Source organism: Molossus molossus, unplaced genomic scaffold (assembly GCF_014108415.1).
Source record: "Molossus molossus isolate mMolMol1 unplaced genomic scaffold, mMolMol1.p scaffold_m16_p_4, whole genome shotgun sequence".
Classification (NCBI taxonomy): domain Eukaryota; kingdom Metazoa; phylum Chordata; class Mammalia; order Chiroptera; family Molossidae; genus Molossus; species Molossus molossus.
In genome coordinates, this window is record NW_023425377.1 from 114065417 (window position 1) to 114085792 (window position 20376).

At 44.0% G+C, this 20376-nt stretch overlaps 2 protein-coding genes across 2 annotated transcripts; one reads left to right on the forward strand and one right to left on the reverse strand.

Moving 5' to 3' along the window:
* Positions 1-95: 95 nt before the first annotated feature.
* RAB33B (RAB33B, member RAS oncogene family) lies at positions 96-12447 on the reverse strand. The gene is made up of 2 exons (XM_036240624.1): positions 12104-12447; positions 96-761 (listed from the first exon to the last, which is right to left on the reverse strand). Exons 1-2 carry the CDS (start codon positions 12350-12352, stop codon positions 321-323), a joined length of 690 nt encoding a protein of 229 aa, XP_036096517.1. The 5' UTR covers positions 12353-12447; the 3' UTR covers positions 96-320.
* Positions 3432-3977, forward strand: LOC118615568 (small nuclear ribonucleoprotein Sm D3-like). The gene has a single exon (XM_036240625.1). It carries the CDS (start codon positions 3449-3451, stop codon positions 3827-3829), a length of 381 nt encoding a protein of 126 aa, XP_036096518.1. The 5' UTR covers positions 3432-3448; the 3' UTR covers positions 3830-3977.
* Positions 12448-20376: the final 7929 nt, after the last annotated feature.

A 20376-nucleotide genomic window follows, 5' to 3' on the forward strand; every position in this document is an offset into this window, starting at 1 on the left:
CCTCCTGTACGCCCCCTACTGGGGACTCAGCCTGCAACTTGGGTATGTACCCTGACCAAGAATCAAACCAGTGACCTTTGGTGCATGGGACCATACTCAACCAGCTGAGCCACACTGGCCAAGGCCCAACTTTTTTCTTATGTTGTCAGAGTGACAAACTTGATTATGTAAAGACAAAATACAGAAGTGAGCATAATGATGATAAACAGTGAAGTGCTAGGATGATCCATTATATTTGAGATTAAATCTTATGACTATCACTCTGATACTTCAAAAGTACTTCTTTAGTCAAAATTCAACAGTATCATAAAGACTGTTATTTAGCACCAGCATGTCATCACAGGCTTCGGTTCAGGCTTCAGGGTAACTCCATGATCAGGGGGTTGACTAAGCATCAATGGTTTGTGGCTCTTAAGCTTATGAGCCAAGGTCATAAATATAGCTTCCACGTGGTCATTATCATTGGGGTTTTTAGCAGATGTCTCAAACAAAGGCATACTGTGTGTATCAGCAAATTTTTGTGCCAAGTCTGTAGGCACCTGAATGGCACTTCTTAAGTCACATTTATTTCCAACAAGAATCCGTGGTATATCATTGGCTAGCAAATGCTGTTTGCATTCTTCTATCCAAGATGGCAGGCTATGGAAACTGGCCATGTTGGTCATGTCATACACGAAGACAACAGCATGCACATTTCTGTAGTAGTGCTGCACCATGCTCTTTCGGAAGCGTTCTTGGCCCGCTGTGTCCCAGAGCTGGATCTGAAAATGAAAATGAAAAAAAGAAAGAAAGAGGAAAACTGAAAATGTCATTCCAATCATTCATATTGACAATTTGAATCACCTTTGCATGGTCCTTAATACTTCACTTATATTACTTTGTTCCCTTCCATAATGCCTTTTCCATGTTATTTATGGGATCTACACTCCCTTATGCTAGTCTATACACCTCATAATTAATGCAACAGAATATTTCAATTTAGCATTTAAATCCCAGTAAATCGGAACTGTCTGCATAAAAAAGTTATTTTAAAATATTAAGAGAAAATTATATCAGATTTTAATAAACATTAATGTCTAATTGCTATAAATTTGGTTACTATATGCCCTTGTCTACCCTTCATAAGTCTAATTTAAAACAGTAGACGTGCCTGGCCAGTGTGGCTCAGTGGCTGAGCATTGACCCATGCATCAAGAGGTCGTCGGTTCGAATCCTGGTCAGGGCACATGTCCAGATTGTGGGCCCAATCCCAGTGGGGGGCATGCAGGAGGCGATGTTCTCTCTCATGTATGTTTCTATCTGTCTCTCTCCCTTCCTTCCTCTCCCTTTAAAAATCAATAATAAAAAAAATCTTTTAAAATAGTAGACGTTAACAGTCTACTTGGAGGTCTAACCTCAAAACCAACAAATATATACATTCTATGAAATTCAAGCTCCGCTGAAAAATTTAAGTATAGAAAATCACTTATCTATCCTAAACATCTCTACCAACAAAACTATTATACTATCTCCTAGTCAAAATATGGGGAAATTGAGGGAAATGATATCTAAAGCTAAATATAAGTTACATATTATCTTAAAACACGAAATTATCCTGCCTTTGTTTCTTTCCTAAGAAAATGAGTTAGCCCTGGCCGGTTTGGCTCAGCGGTTAGAGCATCGGCCTGCGGTCCGGAGAGACCTGGGTTCGGTTCCCACTAAGGGCACGTACTTCGGTTGCAGTTTGTCCCCGGCCCTGGTTGGTCGTGCGGTGGCAGCCACTCGATGTGTCCCTCTCACATCGATGTTTCTCTCTCTCTCTCTTCCTCTCTCTCCCTCCCACTCTATCTGTACAAAAAATGGAAAAATGTCCTCGGGTGAGGATAAAAAAAAAAAGAAAGAAAATGAGTTAAATGATGAGAATTTACTGGTCCCAGTAGAAAAGATGAGAGACAGATTGCTTAAATAAATGTTAACTGAAAGACATGTACAATTTATAGGTATTCAAAGTATGGACTGGAAGCCAAAACTGGTGACTTCTCATAGCGCAATACAGAAATAACAGAAACTGAGATGTCGTAGATGGTCCTTAGTAAATGCCTCATTAACTTAGTAATTATCTTTATGGCTCTCCAATAAAGTATAAAGTAATTATTTCATACTTCTTGTTTCCTAGAAGTATTGATGTCATTAGAATGCATAGAGGTTTGAGCAGGACTGATGGGAAGATGCATATGGTTGAGTCAATCCCATCCCAAAGCAAAACAAACAAATGGTTTCTTAGGGATAAGTATCTTCCTCATTACTAGTGATATTGAGGACTTCCACAGTTCTCTGAGGCAGGTCTAAATTCTTTGTCATTTTTTTTTTTAAATCCTCACCCGAGGACATTTTTCCATTTTTTTGTTCAGATAGAGTGGGAGGGAGAAAGAGGAAGAGAGAGAGAAACATCGACATGAAAGGGACACATCGAGTGGCCGCCTCCCGCACAATCCCAACCAGTGCCGGGGACAAACCGCAACAAAGGTACACGCCCTTAGTGGGAACCGAACCTGGGTCTCTCTGGACTGCAGGCCGATGCTCCAACCGCTGAGCCAAACTGGCCAGGGCTGCACTTTTTTTCTTAAGTTTAGTTTTTATAAAAGAGATGCATGGGTCCAGCTGGTGTGGCTCAGTGGCTGAGCATCAAGCACCAAGAGGTCACCAAGAGTTCAATTCCCTGTCAGGGCACATACCAGGTTCTAGGCCAATCCCCACTGGAGGGAATGTAGGAGGCGGCCAATCGATGTTCTCTCTCACCCATGTTTCTATCTCTCTCCCCCTCCCTTCCTTTCTCTCTAAAATCAATAAAGGAAAAAAATTTGAAAAAAAAAGCAGAGATGCATGAAAACATAGAAAGGTAGAAATAAAGGGGAAAATTGACTTAAAGACAACCATTGTCGCCCTGGCCGGTTTGGCTCAGCGGTTAGAGCATCGGCCTGCGGTCCCGAGAGACCCGGGTTCGGTTCCCGCTAAGGGCGTGTACCTCGGTTGCAGCTTGTCCCCGGCCCTGGTTGGGTTGTGTGGGTGGCAGCCACTCGATGTGTCCCTTTCACGTCGATGTTTCTCTCTCTCTCTCCCCCTCCCACTCTATCTGAACAAAATATAAAAAAAAAAAAAATGTCCTCGGGTGAGGATAAAAAAAAAAAAGACAACCATTGTCAATATTTTGGTATATTTCTTTTCATGTGCTTTTTTAAAAAAACTTATCAACTTGTGCTTATAACAAATCATTTTTCATTGATGACATCAATTCTGAACACCTGAGCTACAGGAAATGTTATTAAAAAGAAAAGATTAGAGATGGAGTAGGAGGGAGGGAGGGAGAGAGAAACACTGATGTGAGAGGGACACATCCACTGGCTGCCTCCTGCACAACCACGACCAGGGCCGGAGATGGACCATAACCGAGAACTCTCTTCCTGCCAAGATGTCTATTGGTGTGCCGATTAAAGTCCTGCATGAAGCTGAGGGTCACATTGTGACATGTGAGACAAACACGGGTGAGGTGTATCGTGGGAAGCTCATTGAGGCGGAAGACAACATGAACTGCCAGATGTCCAACATCACAGTCACATACAGAGATGGCCGAGTGGCACAGCTGGAGCAGGTGTACATTCATGGGAGCAAGATCCGCTTTCTGATTTTGCCTGACATGCTGAAAAATGCACCCATGTTAAAGAGCATGAAAAATAAAAACCAAGGCTCAGGAGCTGGTCGGGGGAAAGCTGCCATTCTGAAGGCCCAAGTGGCCGCAAGAGGAAGAGGACGTGGAATGGGACGTGGAAACATCTTCCAGAAGCGAAGATAAATTTATCTGTTGCACAGAGCTTTGCCCTTTATTCTTTTAGGTTATCTGGAATCAGTGGCGTATGTGCTTATGTGTATAGTCCTAGGTGGGTTTTTTTGACATCTTTCTCCGTAGAGTGGGGGAAATGTTAAACTAAATAAATATTTTAGTTTGGTAAAAAAAAAAAAAAAAAGAAAAGATTAGCTCCAATTTCTTTCGACAGTTTTTTTTTTTTTAATTTCTTTTTTTCTTTATTGATTTGAGAGAGAGAGAGAGAGGGAGAGAAACATCAATTCGCCACCTCCTGCATGCCCCTCAATGGGGATTTGGCCCACAATCTGAGCATGTGCCCTGACCAAGAATCAAACCAGCAACCTCCTGGTGCATGGGTCGATGCTCAATCACTGAGCCACACAGCCGGGCTGGTCAGCTGTTATGAGAGTCATCCGAAATTATCTTTTGAAATGTTGAAGTGGGTCCTTTGTAATTTAAAAAAAAAAAAAAAAACAGATATAATTCACATACGAATTACTCTTTTGATATATACAATTCAGTGGTTTTTAGTATATTCCCAAGGTTGTCCAATTATCATCATCATCTAATTCCAGGAGATTTCATCACTCCTAAAAGAAACCCCATACCCATTAGCAGTCACCCCCCTTTCTTCCCCTGGATGATGTTGAGGAAAAACAGGAGAGGCAGATTTGCCAGGAAAGATGAATTCCTTCAGACATTTGAGGCAAAGGAGGGATTATCCAAATAGCCACGCCTAGAAGACAGTAGGAACTGCAGAATGTCAGAGGAGGAGAGGTCTGGGCAAACCAAAGATGCGGAAGTTATCCTCACAGAAGCGACTACTACTGAAGGGAGAAGGCGGAGAGAAAAGCAGGTCAAGGGACAGACTAGGTCTTACCCTGGATCCATCATCAATTACTGCCACTTTTCCTCTCTTAATTATACATATATAGTCCTTAGGAACAGATGAATGCATATAGACTTTATTACATTTCCTGAAAGGGCACTGCTATAAAACATGCTCTCTGATAATTTTCCAGTCCACAATTAAAAACATTTAACATATTTTATTTTTACCAAATAAAATAAAACAAAGTCTAGAATGTCATTTTATTAGTAAAGTAACAGAGCTTTCCAGCTTCCACTCTACAGTAAGATAAAATTAGAAGAAATGTTATTTCAGCCTGGCTGGTGTGGCTCAGTGGATGGACTGAGAGGTCCCAGTTCCAGTCACAGTCAGGGCATAAGCCGGAGTTATGGGCTCCACCACCAGTAGGGGGCGTTCAGGAGACAGCCTATCAATGTTTCTCACACTGATGTTTCTCTCTCTCCCGTCCTTTCTGTCTAAAAAATCAATTAAAAACATAATTTAAAAAAAAAGTACTCCAGCCCTGGCCGGTCTGGCTCAGTGGTCAGAGCCTCGGCCTTTGGGCCAAAGAGTCACAGGTTTGACTCCACTCAAGGGCTTGTCCCTCGGCTGCAGTTCTGGCCCCATCCTGGTCGAGGTCGTGCAGGAGGCAACCAATGGATGTGTTTCTCTCACATCGACCTCTCTCTGTCTCCCCCTCCTACTCTATCTGAAGATCAATGGAAAAGTGTCCTAGGGTGAAGATTAAAAATAAAAAAATGACTTCCGGTCAAGATGGCGGCGTAGGTAAACGCAGTATCGCGTTCTCCCACAACCACATCCAAGTTACAACAAAACTACAGAACAAGCATCATCCAAAACCGCCTGAAATCAAGCTGAATGGAAGTCCTACAACTACGGAATTAAAAAAAAAAAAAGCAGCTACATCCAGACTGGTAGGAGGGGCGGCGGCGCGAGGGGCTGGTCCCACACCCACGTGTGGCGGATAAAAATCAGGAGGCTCCCGTGGCTGGGAAGGTCCTTCCTGAGGACTGAGAGGTCCCCATCCCACACCAGGTGCCCCGTTCAGGGTTCCAGTGCCAGGAAGAGAAATCCCCATAACTTCTGGCTGGAAATACCAGCGGAAACTGAGGCTCAGGGGGGCTGAAGCGGCTGGAGCCCCAGGCAGCTCCCTAAAGGGCCCGCACACGGACTCATCAGACTCCCTCCCTCTAAGCTTGGAGGGGAGGCAGCTCGAGGGGCCCCAGAGACACACAGGGAAGAACTGAGCTGTTTGGCACTGGAGCGAGGGCTGGAGAGGGGGCTTCCTCTGGGACAAACGTGCTGTAAGAGGCCTTTGTTCCTTTGGTGAGCCCTTCCTGGGGGCAGACAGAAGCCATATCTGGGACTCCAGCAACCTGGCTCACACTGGTAGCCCCGCCCTGCTGACTCCCTGAGGCCCCGCCCCACCCCGCCCCACACAACTTTCAAGCCCACCCAAGCTGTTGCCACTTGCTTAACCATAGGATTGGCCGGTCTTGGATCGTGCTTCAGGTTTTTCCTAAATTCTTTCAAACGAGCAGCATCGGGTCTCAGTGAGCCCCATACCTCTCATTAAGTAATACACAGAAACAAACACAGGGAGGCAGCCAAAATGAGGATACAAAGAAACAGGTCCCAAATGAAAGAACAGAACAAAACCCCAAGAAAAGAACTAAGCGAAATGGAGATAAGCAACCTAATAGATGCTGAGTTCAAAATACTGCTCATAAGGATGCTCAATGAACTCAGTGAGGGCCTCAAGAGCATAAAAAAGGCCCAGTCAGAAATGATCGATGCACAGTTAGAAACGAAGAAGGCTTTAACTGAAATAAAGAATAATTTACATAGCTTCAATAATAGAGGACGTAAATCCAAGGAGCAAACCATCAATTTGGAATATAAGGAAGCAAAAAACGCCCAATCAGAACAGCAAAAAGAAAAAAGAATCCAAAAAAATGAGGATAGTGTAAGGAGCCTCTGGGAAAACCTCAAGCGTGCCAACATTCGCATCTTGGGGGTGCCGGAAGGAGAAGAGAGAGAACAAGAAATCGAAAACCTGTTTGAAACAATAATGGCAGAAAACTTTCCTAACTTGGTGAAGGAAACAAACATACAAGTCCAGGAAGCACAGAGAGTCCCAAACAAGATGAACCCCAAGAGGCCCACACCAAGACACATCATCATCAAAATGCAAAAGGTTCAAGACAAAGAGAGAATCCTAAAAGCAGCAAGAGAAAGGCAGCTAGTTACCTACAAGGGAGTTCCCATTAGGCTGTCAGCTGATTTCTCAAAAGAAACTTTGCAGGCCAGAAGAGAGTGGCAAGAAATATTCAGAGTGATGAAAACCAAGAACCTACAACCAACATTACTCTATCCTGCAAAGCTGTCATTTAGAATCGATGGACATATAAAAACTTTCCCAGACAAGAAAAAGTTAAAGGAGTTCATCACTACCAAACTGTTATTATATGAAATGATGAAGGATCTTTTTAAAGAAAAAGATAAAATATATGAACAAATATAATGGCAATGAATACATATCTATCAACAATGGAATCTACAAACAAAATGAACAGGAAGAACAGGAACATTCTCATAGATACAGAGAACATTTTGTTGGTTGCCAGTTGGGAAGGGGGTTGGGGAAATGGGTGAAAAAGGTGAAGGGATTAAGAAGCACAAATTCATTGCTAGACTGACAAACCTCAAAGGGAAAGGGGTTGGGGGGGTGGGAAGAGATAAACCAAAGAACTTATATGCATAACCAATGGACACGGACAATAGTTTGGGAAAAGGTGGGAGGGGGGCGGGAGGGGGGAGGAGGGGGTCAATGGGGGAAAAATGTGGAACATCTGTAATACATTTTACATCCAACAATAAAGATGTGGAAAAATAAAAAAATAAAAATAAAAACACTTAAAAAAAAAATGTCATTTCAGCCTGGCCAGTGTGGCTCCCTGGTTGAGCATCAACTCATGAGGTCACCAGTTTGATTCCTGGTCAGGGTACATGCCCAGGTTGTGGGGGGCATGTAGGAGGTGGCCAATTGATGTTCTCTCTCATCAATGTTTCTATCTCTCTCTCTCTCTCCCCCCCTTCCTCTCTATCTAAAATCAATAAAGAAAAAAAAAACTTTTTAATGTCATTTCAGATTAAACTGATAAGTTTCCAAAGAGAAAATATGAACATCCATTTAAGATGTATTTACAGATCAACAAAAAAGTAGAAACAATACATGGAATAAACCTCTTCTAAGACATTTAGGTTTTTGGTTTTTTGTTTAAAAAAACAAAAAACACAAAACACACTAGCCCTGGCCAATTTGGATCAGCGCTTGGAGCGTCGGCCTGTGGACCAGAGAGTCCTGGTTCTGTTCCTGCTAGGGGTGCGTACCAAAAAAAAAAAAAAAAAAGGCACACTATAATAATGAACAAAATAAACTAACAAACAAAATAGACACAGACTGACAACTGTCAGAGGGGAGAGGGGTTTGGGGGCTGGTTGAAAAAGGTGAAGGGATTAAACAAACAAAAAAAAACTTCATGGATACAGACAACAGTATAGTGATTACCAGAGAGAGAGAGTGGGGGGAGGCAGAAGAGGTATGGGAGGATAAGGGTAATGAAAGGAGACTTGACTTGAGGTGGTGAACACATAACACAATATGCAGATAATGTATTACAGAATTATACACCTGAAACCTATATAATTTTATTAACCAATGTCACCCCAATAAATTAAATAAAAAAGAAAAATTAAATTTTTAAAAAAGTGTCCAATATAGTCATATCTTTTTCTACTACAGAAATCTCGGAATACTTCTGTAGTCTTTCCAACTGCAATAAAAATATCTCTCAAGTCTTACAGCTGGAAGTACAAGCCAATGGCTAAGGTCTCAGAAAGCAGAAAAAGAAACTCAGTGTCCAGGTCCCTATTAACATAACAGGTTAGACTGAAGCTGAAGAGGAATAATTCCCCAAAAGTCGTCTTCTTTCCTCTCTCAACCAGAAGGATCAACTATGCTCCCAGATTCATCACACCCGTGGTCCTGGTTTACTTAATCACTGCCAGCACTTATCCCAGTCAAGTCTTCAACTTTATACACTGAACATGTTTTATTTTTTTCAATGTTAGGTATCTCTTAAATCTGTACGTGATTCATCTGTGATCATACAGGATAAATGCAACCCAGAAACAGGTTGAGGGTCATCAAATCTCAATTTCTCAAGGCCCTCCCTGCCTCCCTTCCCTCTACTGTTTTTTTTTTTTTTATCCTCACCCGAGGATATTTTTCCATTTTTTGTACAGATAGAGTGGGAGGGAGAGAGAGGAACAGAGAGAGAGAGAGAAACATCGACGTGAAGGGACACATCGAGTGGCTGCCACCCGCACAACCAACCAGGGCCGGGGACAAACTGCAACCGAAGTACGTGCCCTTAGCGGGAACCGAACCCAGGTCTCTCCGGACCGCAGGCCGACGCTCTAACAGCTGAGCCAAACTGGCCAGGGCTGTTTTGTATTTTTTAACATCCTGCAACCAGCCCAGCCGGTGTGGCTCAGTGGATTGAGCATCACCCCATGGACTGAGAGGTCCCAGTTCTATCCCTGGTCAGGGCACATGCCTGGGTTGCAAGCTCGATCCCCAGTAGGGGGAATACAGGAGGCAGCCAATCAATGTTTCTCTCTCACATCGATGTTTCACTCTCTCCCTTCCTCTTTCTCTAGAAAAAATAATAAAATAAAAACATTACTTAAAAGAAACTATTTTAAACACACACACACACACACACACACACACACACACACACACATCCTGCTACCACTTAAGGGGAATTTCTCGTCTCTTCAGCCGTCTGCCCATGCCCTGCTCCATCTGTTCCACTCTCTGGTTATAGAGCTGCAGAACTGATGGTGCCAAAGAGGAATAAGGATGTGAAGCCATCAAGGAAGAAGATGAGTCTGAAGATTACCAACTATGGCCCTGGCCGGGTTGGCTCAGCAGTTAGAGCGGTAGCTCAGAGACCAAAGAGTTGGGGGTTCAATTCCGGTCAAGGGCACATACCTTGGTTTCGGTTCGTCCCCAGCCCTGGTCAGTGTCGTGTGGGAGGCAACCAATCGATGTGTCCCTCTCACACTGATGTTTCTCTCTTTCTCCCTCCCTCCCTCTCACTCTATCTGAAGATAAATAAAAAATATCATCGGGTGAGGATTAAAAAAAATTACCAACTATCAACCTGGTGGTTCACATACGTCCTCATCTAATCCTCACACCAGCCAGATATGGTATTATTATCCCAATGTTTTAGAAGGAAAAAATAGACTCTGAAAGATAAGGAACCTGCCTGAGGACTCGAGTAACCAACCACCTCAGTTTGCCTGAGACTTTGCGGGTTCCAGGGATTTGGGACTTGCAAGTTTTTTGTTGTTGTTTATTTTAATCCTCACCCAAGGATATTTTTCCATTTACCTCAGACAGAGTGGGAGTGGGGGAGAGAGAGAAACATCGATGTGATAGCGACACATCAACTGATTGCCTCCTGCATGACCCCGACCAGGGAGAGTACAAAACCCAACCGAGATACATACCCTTGACCAGAATCGAACCGCAACTCTTTGGTCCAAGGGCCGACGCTCTAACCGCTGAGCAAAACTGGCCAGGGCAGGACTTCCAATTTTAAAACTGCAACGGTCTTGGGCAAAGTTGGTCACCCTACTAAGTACACACAGCCCATCATTACTCTTTTACAGGTTCAGATTTGGGCCAGGTCAGTTGGGCTCTGCACTTTCTCCCAGAACTCCTACTTCTTCCAAACTAAAGTCCATCTCAAACCTCAGAAGCCCCATTATTTACTCACAGGTTCCTCGGTCTAACCAAATTCTGATGAAAAATATTCAGCCCGTTATTATTCTATCTTTTCCTCTGTAATGGATACAAATTCATCTGAACTCCCTAATACAGTGTACCCAAAGGACCACCTCTGGCAACTTGAATGGGGCAGTGAAAATTAAATGGCAAAAGGAGCTATTTCAACCCTGTTTCTCCTTAATCATCATAGTATTTAAACCCCTTTGGGGGTGAAAAGTAGGGCAGTGGTTAGGGAACTAAAAAATAAATTGTTCTTGCTTCAAGGATGTGAAGGTAGGAGTGAGCCTATTTCCCCCCCCCACAGGGCACTGAGGCAAAGATGAACATTCTAATTTAAAACAAACAAGTAAAGGTAGTATAAAAAAGTATAGGCAGCCCTAGCCGGTTTGGCTCAGCGGTTAGAGCATCGGCCTGCGGTCCGGAGAGACCCGGGTTCGGTTCCCGCTAAGGGCATGTACCTCGGTTGCAGTTTGTCCCCGGCCCTGGTTGGTCGTGCGGGTGGCAGCCACTCGATGTGTCCCTTTCACATCGATGTTTCTCTCTCTCTCTTCCTCTCCCTCCCACTCTATCTGTACAAAAAATGGAAAAGTGTCCTCGGGTGAGGATAAAAAAAAAAAAAAGTATAGGCAGAGCAGTTCCTAGGGTCCGCATGTTTTCAGGGGTGGTATTAGATAGCCGAGGAGTTGGTGGTGGCTTGCAATGGGGTGTGTCTAAGGTTTACACCACCAAGAGGCCTCGGCCCTGCCCCTAACCCTCATTTTCCAATGCACCATCCCAACTCCTCAGAACCCCAGTCTTGGCTTTGGGCTTACTGCCTTCTCCACTATTTCTGTGTCCCTAGTCCCAGACGCCACCAATAAGAATTAAAGAAGAATTGGGAGAGGGTGGTGCCAAGAATGTGCTTCTGGCACCCAAGCAGGAACTATCTCATGCATATTTCTTCAAGAAAATATATTTTTCCAAACAACTCAATGTTATACAGAAACTATTGTAGCAAAACTGGATGCAAAGTACTTCTCAAAGGCAACAGGGCTTTACTGCCACAGTATCTCAGGCAGTGCTCAGAAGACCGTTTAAAAAGTAATATTTATTAAATGAATTTTCCATGCTTGAGAAATTCCTTTGGTCCCATTTCACTGGCTCCCAGCACATGAGACACCGACAATGAGTCAGTGGATGCTCCCTACACTTTTACTATTCAAAGTGTGTTCCAAGGGATGGCTCCATCTGCACCACCTGGGGCCTTACCAAGTCAGAATCCGCCTTAAAAATGTAAAAATAAAAACATTTTAACACCCCACCCCCCCAAGCTCCCTGGGTAATCAGAATGACATTCAAGTTGGAGAAGCTCTGCCTTATGTTTGCTATATATAAATCCTTTCAATCACCAACTCCAATCTCTACATCAGCGTGAGGAAAGATGGGGTGCACACCTTGCACGGAGGCAGCCTTTAACTCATCGTGGGGTTGGGGCACGTGTCATCCCGGGGCGCCCTCGCTCCCTGACAGTCCCCCACGCGCTCACCTTGATGCGCTCCCCATCAATCTCCACGGCTCGTTCTCGGAAATCCACCCCGATGGTAGCCTCGGTGCGGTCGGGGAAGCGGCCGGCGCAGAAGCGGTAGGTCAGGCACGTTTTGCCCACGTTGGAGTCGCCGATCACGATGATCTTGAAGATGCGGGAGCGTGCCGGCGGCAAAAACACTGAGGACCCCGACAGCGCTCCGCTGGACGTGAAGCTCGCCTCCAGCGACGACTCCATCTCCGAAGCCATTCTCCTGCCCCGCCCCGCACGGAGGCCGAGGGAAGGAGATGCAGACCCGCAGGGAAATTACGCCACCGCGAGCGAGCGAGCACGCCCAGCCCGCAGGACCGGCTGCGCGACGTCGCCGGAGCCACCAGCCCCAGGCCCGCCGCGCGCGTGCGCACCTCCGGCCCCGCCCCCGCCGCGCAGGTGAGGCGCCCACCCGCCCGGCCTCGCGGCCCTACCCCGGGGCCTGCGCCTCCACCCCAGCGTCACTCGGGCCGGCACCCGTCCACCTGGGAGGGCCCGGGACCTATCGGGGCGTGACCGCGGCGCGCGAGGCCTGACTGCGGAGGACCAAGCGGAGCGGCCCAGGCCCGGCACCCTGGCTGGCCCGGTCCCGCCACGTCCAAGGCCTCCACCCTCCAGAGGAAGCCGCGCAATCAGCGGGGCGGGGAGAGACGGGGGCAGGAAGGCGGGATCACCGGCGCGCTCTCGCGAGAGGGCGGAAGAGCCGCCTCTGCCCGGGGCGTGCGCCTGGGGAGGGTCCGCTAGGTGGTCGGAAGGCTCGGGCATCGCGGGGCGGTGCCGTCGTCGACCTATGGTTGGGCTTCCCCGGGCTTGCAGGTGGGGGCGGCTTCCCCGTCCCGCCGCTGGGGGACGCGGCGTGGGCCGCGCTCCCTGCCTCCTGGGGGCTGTCCGGACCGCGGGAGTCGGGACAGCGACCTGGGCTGGGGCGGGTGGGACGCGAGGGGCCGCCGGGAGCCGGCCCCGCGCAGGAAGCCCCTGGGCCGAGCTGCGGGCCGCGCCGAGCTGGGCCGCCCCAGGGTTGGCAGGCGCTCGGGCGTGGGGGGCAGGCGCGAGGTCGAGGCCGCCCACCGCGTGGGCTGGGCCCTCGTGAGGGTATCCGCGCTCGTTTGGCCAATGCCCCCGGCCAACAAGTAGAGTGGACAGCATGTGGGCCTTGGGGGGCATTGCATCCTGGAGTCATAACCACACGGCCTCTCTGATGAGAATAAAACCCATTACGCCCTAGTTTTGTCAAATGCCTGCGTGAAGATGCAGCCATTGAATATTACCGAGCGCGCAGTAGTTGTCTTTGGCAAACTACCTAATTGACAAGACGACGCGGCCTTCTCTGGATTACCCTGAAGTCTTCAGAAGAAACCTCGCAAACATTAAGTTGTACAGAAGGTTCAAAATGTGCAAACGTTGTTTTTTTGTGAAAAGTTGTTTTGCTTTGCAATGATAGGCTTTTTTTCCTATCATTGAGCAAATGGTTATACCATTTTGAAAGTCAAGGACTATGGAGAGGAGTCTGAGAAAATTAGTAGTAGAACCTGAGCATGCCCAGGGTTAACAGGACTTTGCAAAGCCTTATATACAGTAATTTCTGTTGCAGTAGAAAATCTATAGTCACTAACATACTAAGTTATGTTAGCCAGGAAGAAAAGTTTGCTCACCTGGTTGAATGTGTATGCTAGTTCCATTTATTCAGTTTCCTGTTACAGGAATTAGAACATGGGCTGGAAGATTCTAATTGTGAAGTTATGTTCATGAAAATTAATCATCCCAGAAACTATTAGCCTTGGAATATATTCCTCTAATATACTCTGCCTATATCCCATTCAAAGGAGAGAATATGAAGATTTAGGACAAAAAGCAGTTGAAGAATTCAAAGATATGGATAATCATACAATTTCAGAGGATGGTGAAAAAAGCATCAACATCTTTGCACCCAAAGACCCTTGTTTTTTGTTTTTGTATTCTGGCCTTTTTGGGTTAGCTCTTGCTAAACTACATCAGAAATTCTTTACCTTGTCTGTTTATCCAAATCCTATTCATATTTCACATCCTAACTCAAAGTTTTGTTTCTGTGAAGCTTTTTTTTATTAGTTCAGCTCAGAAATGTTCTTTGCTCTACTTTAAGTCTAATACACTTTTGGCAGAATTGCTCATGTGGTCTTTGAATGCTGTCTTCAGTGTTTCCTAATGATGTGTTCTATCTTCCCAACTGGATTGTTAATTCCTGATTATGGACTAAAAGCTCATTGTTATTCTGCAAATGATGAATAAATAGTGAAGTGAGAAATTTCTTGTGTAAAGCTTGTCAATTTGAACCCTTTACCAATTATAAACAGTTTACCACTTATGGAAAAAATCATTGTAGATACTGGACATGGGTAGGAGCTTTGTAGTATTTTCAGCTTGCAGTTGGAGAGACTCGTCATGTGACTATAATATATGTTACTCTTGATTCAGTAAACCGAGAACTTCCAGATTTTATATTGAAGGAAATTCTGTTGGGAAGAGTGGACTTTTTAAAAGTGGGTAAATTTTTAAAAGTCATCTTTCTCGTTTTTAAATCTCACAGTTTAAATCTCACAATTTAAAGCAAAAATAATAGCAATATACTGTGGGGATTATAACACATAGAAAGCAGGTGTATGCCCACAGTCTCACAAAGAATGGGAGGGGAAACTGAAACTATATCTTACACTCTATGTGTTGTAGTATGGTATTATTTGAATGTAGACTGTGATGAGTTAAAGATGAATACTGTAAAACATAAAAGAATTAAAGTAATAAAACAAGCATAGCTAAACAGCCAACAGAAGAATTAAAATGGAATACTACAAATTAGTCCAAAAGGAGCCAAGAAAAGAGGAAAAATAAGTAAAAATGTAGATTGGTCAGAGAGAAAACAAATAACTATATCGAAAATTAATTGTAGTACTGGCCAGGTGGGTTGGTTGGTTGGTGAGTTGCCCTGTGCACCAAAAGGTTGCAAGTTCAATCCCCATCAGGGTGCATACAGGAGGCAACTGATGGATGTTTCTCTCTGTCTCTCTAAAATAAATAAAACAATATCCTCGGATGAAGTTTTAAAAAAATTCATTGTAAATGTTCTAAAAACTGCAATAAAAAAGAAGACATACTTCTCTAAATAAAAAAGCAAGGCCCAATTATGTACTGTTTACCAAAAAAAAGGCATCACTAACATAAAGATACCGCCAAGTTCAAAGTAAATTGATGGAGAAATATGTAAACAGAGTAAAGCTGGAACACCAATATTAATGTTAGACAAAGTAGACTTCAGGAAAAGAAATTTGGCCTGTCTTCAACACGAGATAAAGAGGGACATTTCATAATAATAAAAGGTCCAATTCATCAAGAAGATATAGTAGCAAAGCTTCAAATTACATGAAGTATAGACAAAACGGGGGGGAAAATCAACAAATCCCACAATTACAGCTGAGATTTCAATAGTCTGCCCTCAGTCTTTGATAGACAAGTAGACTTTAAAAATCAGTAATGTGGCCTGGCTGGTGTGGCTTAGTGGATGAGCATCGACCCATGCACCAAGAGGTTGCTGGTTCGGTTCCCGTTCAGGGCACATGCCCAGGTTGTGGGCCCAGTCCCCAATGCGAAGCATGCAGGAGGCGGCCAATCAATGTTCTCTCTCATCAGTGTTTCACCTTCTCCCTTCCTCTCTCTCTAAAATCAAGAAAAAATATTTTTTAAAAAAATGAGTAATTATATGTCAACTCTAATTTTAAAAATTACTGTGCTGAGGGAAAGAAGTCAGATTTTTAAAAAAAATATATATAATTTCATTTACATAAAACTAAAAATTGCAGTCCTGACCAAGTAGCTCAGTTGGCTAGAGCATTGTCCTGATACGTCAAGGTTGTGGGTTCTTCTATCCTTGGTCAGGGCACATACAAGAATCAACCAACAAACGCATAAATAAGTGGAACAACTGATGTTTTTCTCTCTCATATCAATAAAAATGAAAAACTAAAAAATGCAAACTTTATAGATAAAGCTGAGATTGGGGGCTGGGCTGGGCAGAAGGGATGGATTACAAAAGAGCATGAGGAAAATTCTGGGGTGATGGATATGTTCATTACTTTATGGTGATGATTTTACGAGTGTGCACATGTGTCTGTTGTGTATTTTAAATGTGAGCAGTATATTATATGCAAATTATACCTCAATAAAACTTTAAAAAAATACACTTCCATTTGAGGACCATCAACTTCCTCTTTTATACCATTTTATGTCAAATCTGAGTAAAACATTAGTATACAGTTTTAATAAGATCAGTGTGTGTGTGTTTTAATTTCAGAACCAAATAAAATAATCATGATAAAGACAAAAATACTTACATGATTAGTTATAAACTATTATAGTTAAATGGGTAAGTACCTTGCATAGGGTACAATGGTCCACAATAGATTGAAATTGCTCGATTTTATCAGGGAATAAATACTAAGGAATATTTAAATTCAGAGTATAAGTAGATAATGGAATAGTCTTGTTACTACTTCATGCAATAATGTAAAGACAGGTCATTCATTGAGAGAAAATGTCACATTAATTTCTTCATTTAGATTTAAACTGTAGAGAGAATATTGTGATCTAGTTGTTGAATACTGAGTATATTGTTGAAATATTCCTGACAGTATTCAATTTCTTTTATGTAGCTATTCGAGGAACATGCAGAAGGCCCCAACCGATTACATTTCCTTGTCAAGCGTGTGAAGATGACTGCGATAGTGTGGTTTAACACTGTCCCAGGCAAGTGACTGTATTCTATGACTGCCTCATGCTCAAGGCTCCTGTTTTACACACACACTTCGAGCAAATCAAAAATAAAACCAACTTGATGCTGGCCCTAAGGAGATTAGTCTGGTCAGGGAGACGGCATTCCAGTATAATGTGGTGGGTGCTATGAGAGCAAACGTTCAGGAACTATGTAAGCTCAAAGAGCACCCGGAGGCCCGGGTTCGGTTCCTGCTAAGGGCACGTACCTCAGTTGCAGTTTGTCCCTGGCCCTGGTTGGGGTCGTGTGGGTGGCAGCCACTCAATGTGTCTCTCTCACCTCGATGTTTCTCTCTCTCTCTCTTCCTCCCCCTCTCCCTCCTGCCCTATCTGAAGATAAATGGGGGAAAAAAATGTCCTTAGGTGAAGATTTGAAAAAAAGAGCACCAGGAGGACTTGGGGGTTTAGGTAGACCAGTGGGAAGAAGCTCATCTAAAATGAAACAGTAAGAGAGCTGATGAGACAATTAGGTTAGAGAGGAGAGGAGAGGTGAGATTCTGCGCCCTGTACGTGCTTTTATTCTGGAAGTGATGGGAAGCTTTTGAAGGGTTTTAAGCCAAGGATGAAATAATTAGATTTTTATTTTAGAAATAATGTTCGGGTTGCACTATGGAGAATAGATTAAAAGGAGATAGGATTAGAGGCAGGAAGACCAAGTTGAGTTAGTTGGAATAATTTAGACAAGAGATGATAAAAAAAAAAAAAAAAAAGATGCCGAGACTAAACTAGGATTCTAAACATGGAAATGGAGAGAAGTGAACGATTTTTTTTTTAATCCTCACCTGGGGACACTTCCATTTTTTGTTCAGAGTGTGAGGGAGAAAGAGAAACAGCGACGTGAAAGGGACACATCGAGTAGTTGCCACCCCCACGACCCATCCAGGGCGGGGGACAAACTGCAACTGAGACATGGGCCCTTAGCGGGAACCGAACCCGGGTCTCCCTGGACCGCAGGCCAATGCTCTAACCACTGAGCCAAACCGGCCAGGGTGAGAAGTGGGCGATTTCAAAGATGTTTTGCAGATATAATACAGTCGTCCCCCGTTTATCGCGGTTAATCCGCTCCAGACTCTAGCAGTTGCACCTGGCGTTGAAGGATTCCTGGGGCGCCCGAATACACAGGCCTACAGTCCACACGTACAGTTATTTTAATTTTAATTGTAATACGGGTGTATAATTGACTCAGACAACCGAGCGCGCGCTGTATCATTTTCACTGTCTCCACCAACTTTTGAAGGAAAATATTTGAACAAACCGCGATAGAGTGAAGTCGGAGCGCGAAGTGGCGAGGGGTGACTGTCAATGTGACCTGCTCAAAGCTAACTGGAGAAATAGGGAGAGGGAAACACCAGACACGACTTCCATGTTTCTGATTTGACAGCTGAGGGCAAGGAGGCGCCCCCAAAAGTGAAGAAGTGGGTTTTGAGGAAAAGATGCAATTTACTTTGAGCTCCTGTTGAGCTGAAGGACAACCTACTGAACAACGATGTGCGGCGGGACTTCGGTGGAGACACCTGGAGCTCTTCAGCACACGGACTACTGCTGACACCGTGGATGGAAACACGCTCGCGGAGCGGGAGGAGATGCGCAGAGAACACAGAAGGACTAGCCAAGCGAGTCCCTGCCAGGCTGAACCTACCGCTGCTCCCTTGGGCTCCATCCATGCATCTCTCCAGGCCCCCTCTGTCATCCAATCTGTCTTCATCTCCTTCTACTCGAAGGATCTTAAATCAAGATAGCCTGGCAGTCTCTAATGATCAATGCGTCTGTAATAGACACCTCTTGGCCACTGCACTGCAGGCGTCTTTCCCGGGGCAGTTTGTCTGGCAGAACGCTGTCTTTCACTGCAGGGATACAGGGATGGTAGTTTCTGATTTGCAGAACTGATAAATGATCTTAGATACTTACCTTCACCATCCAAATGCCAGCATTAACAGGAGGTTGGGATGGGGGGGTTGTATTTGAAACATAAAGCAGTGTCAGCATCAAATACGTTGAATAATTGAGAAGGGACAAACAGCCTTGGCCGGTTTGGCTCAGCAGTAAGAGCATCGCCTGCGGACTAAAGAGTCCCGGGTTCGAGTGCGGCCAAGGGCACGTAACTCGGTTGCGGTTCGTCCCTGGCCCTGGTTGGGGTTGTGCGGGTGGCAGCCAATCAATGTCTCTCTTTCACATCAATGTTTCTCACTCTCTCTCTCTCTTCCTCCCTCTTTCCTTCCAGCTCTATCTGAAGATTAATGTAAAAAATATCCTTGGGTGAGGATTAAAAAAAAAGGAAGGATAAATATTATGTAAAACACATAGTTTATAATATACTCATTTTTTAAAATCTCAATAACTTTTTTCTTCTAAGGAAGTTCTAAATAGCACAAGGCGTTTACCTTCAGTAATAGCTCTCTAGGCAGAATAAAGGGATCCAGAAACAAAGCGTAGTTTAATTTGCCTTGAAATGAAAAACCTGGATTCAAGTTCCTGCTCTAACATGTACAATTCTGTGACCCTGAATACCCAGCTGATAACGGGAGGAGCAACACAGGGCAAGGTGCACATGGGTTCTTTGACCTGCTCTTTATCACTAATTTGATGATGGGCTTCCTAACTGCAAAAATCTAATAAAGTTTAGCAAGTCATTTAAGACTCTGAGACACATCTTCATCTGTAAAGAAGGAAAATAATACCTACATATGAGCACTTTGGAGATTATAAAGGGTAGAGGATGTTTTAGATACTATTGGAGCCCCTTTTCCTCCTGAAAACTGATGTTACACATCCTGATACCCTCCCTCCTCTTCTCATTTTCTCATTCTCAATAAATCAGTAAAAGCCCTTGACCTTTTGGGAGAGTAAAAAAACTAAGTAGCATTTGTTTCTATTGTAGATAGTTTCTCAGTAAATTAGTATTATCCAGTATTTTTGTCCACCCAATTTTTCAGTGGGAAATAGTAATTTTTTTACTTTATAAAAAGTATCCCATACAGACCCAAATCTAAACACTTCCCCCAACCAGATTTTTTAAGAAATAAAAATGATAGGCCACCTACATGCTCCCCCTTTCTCTATAGAGAACCACTGTGCTGAATTTTGTTTAGAACTCCAAGCCTGTTTTTAAATTTTTACATTATATGAATATATCCATAAATAATAGTGTTATTTTTACATTTAAAAAAATTTACATACAAGATATACAGTGCTATGCCATTTAACTTATTTTTGGATCACCACTGTTTGGGAGGGTCATCCACTCACTTAATGTAAGCTTATTCATTTTTTTTTTTTTTTGGTACATGCCCCTAGTGGGAACCCTGGTCCGCAGGCCGACGCTCCAACCGCTGAGCCAAATCGGCCAGGGCCAAGCTTATTCATCTTAACCATACAGCATTCCATTAAATGACTATAGCACAAATTATCCATTTTCATGTTACATTTTATTTCCAATTTTCATTCTT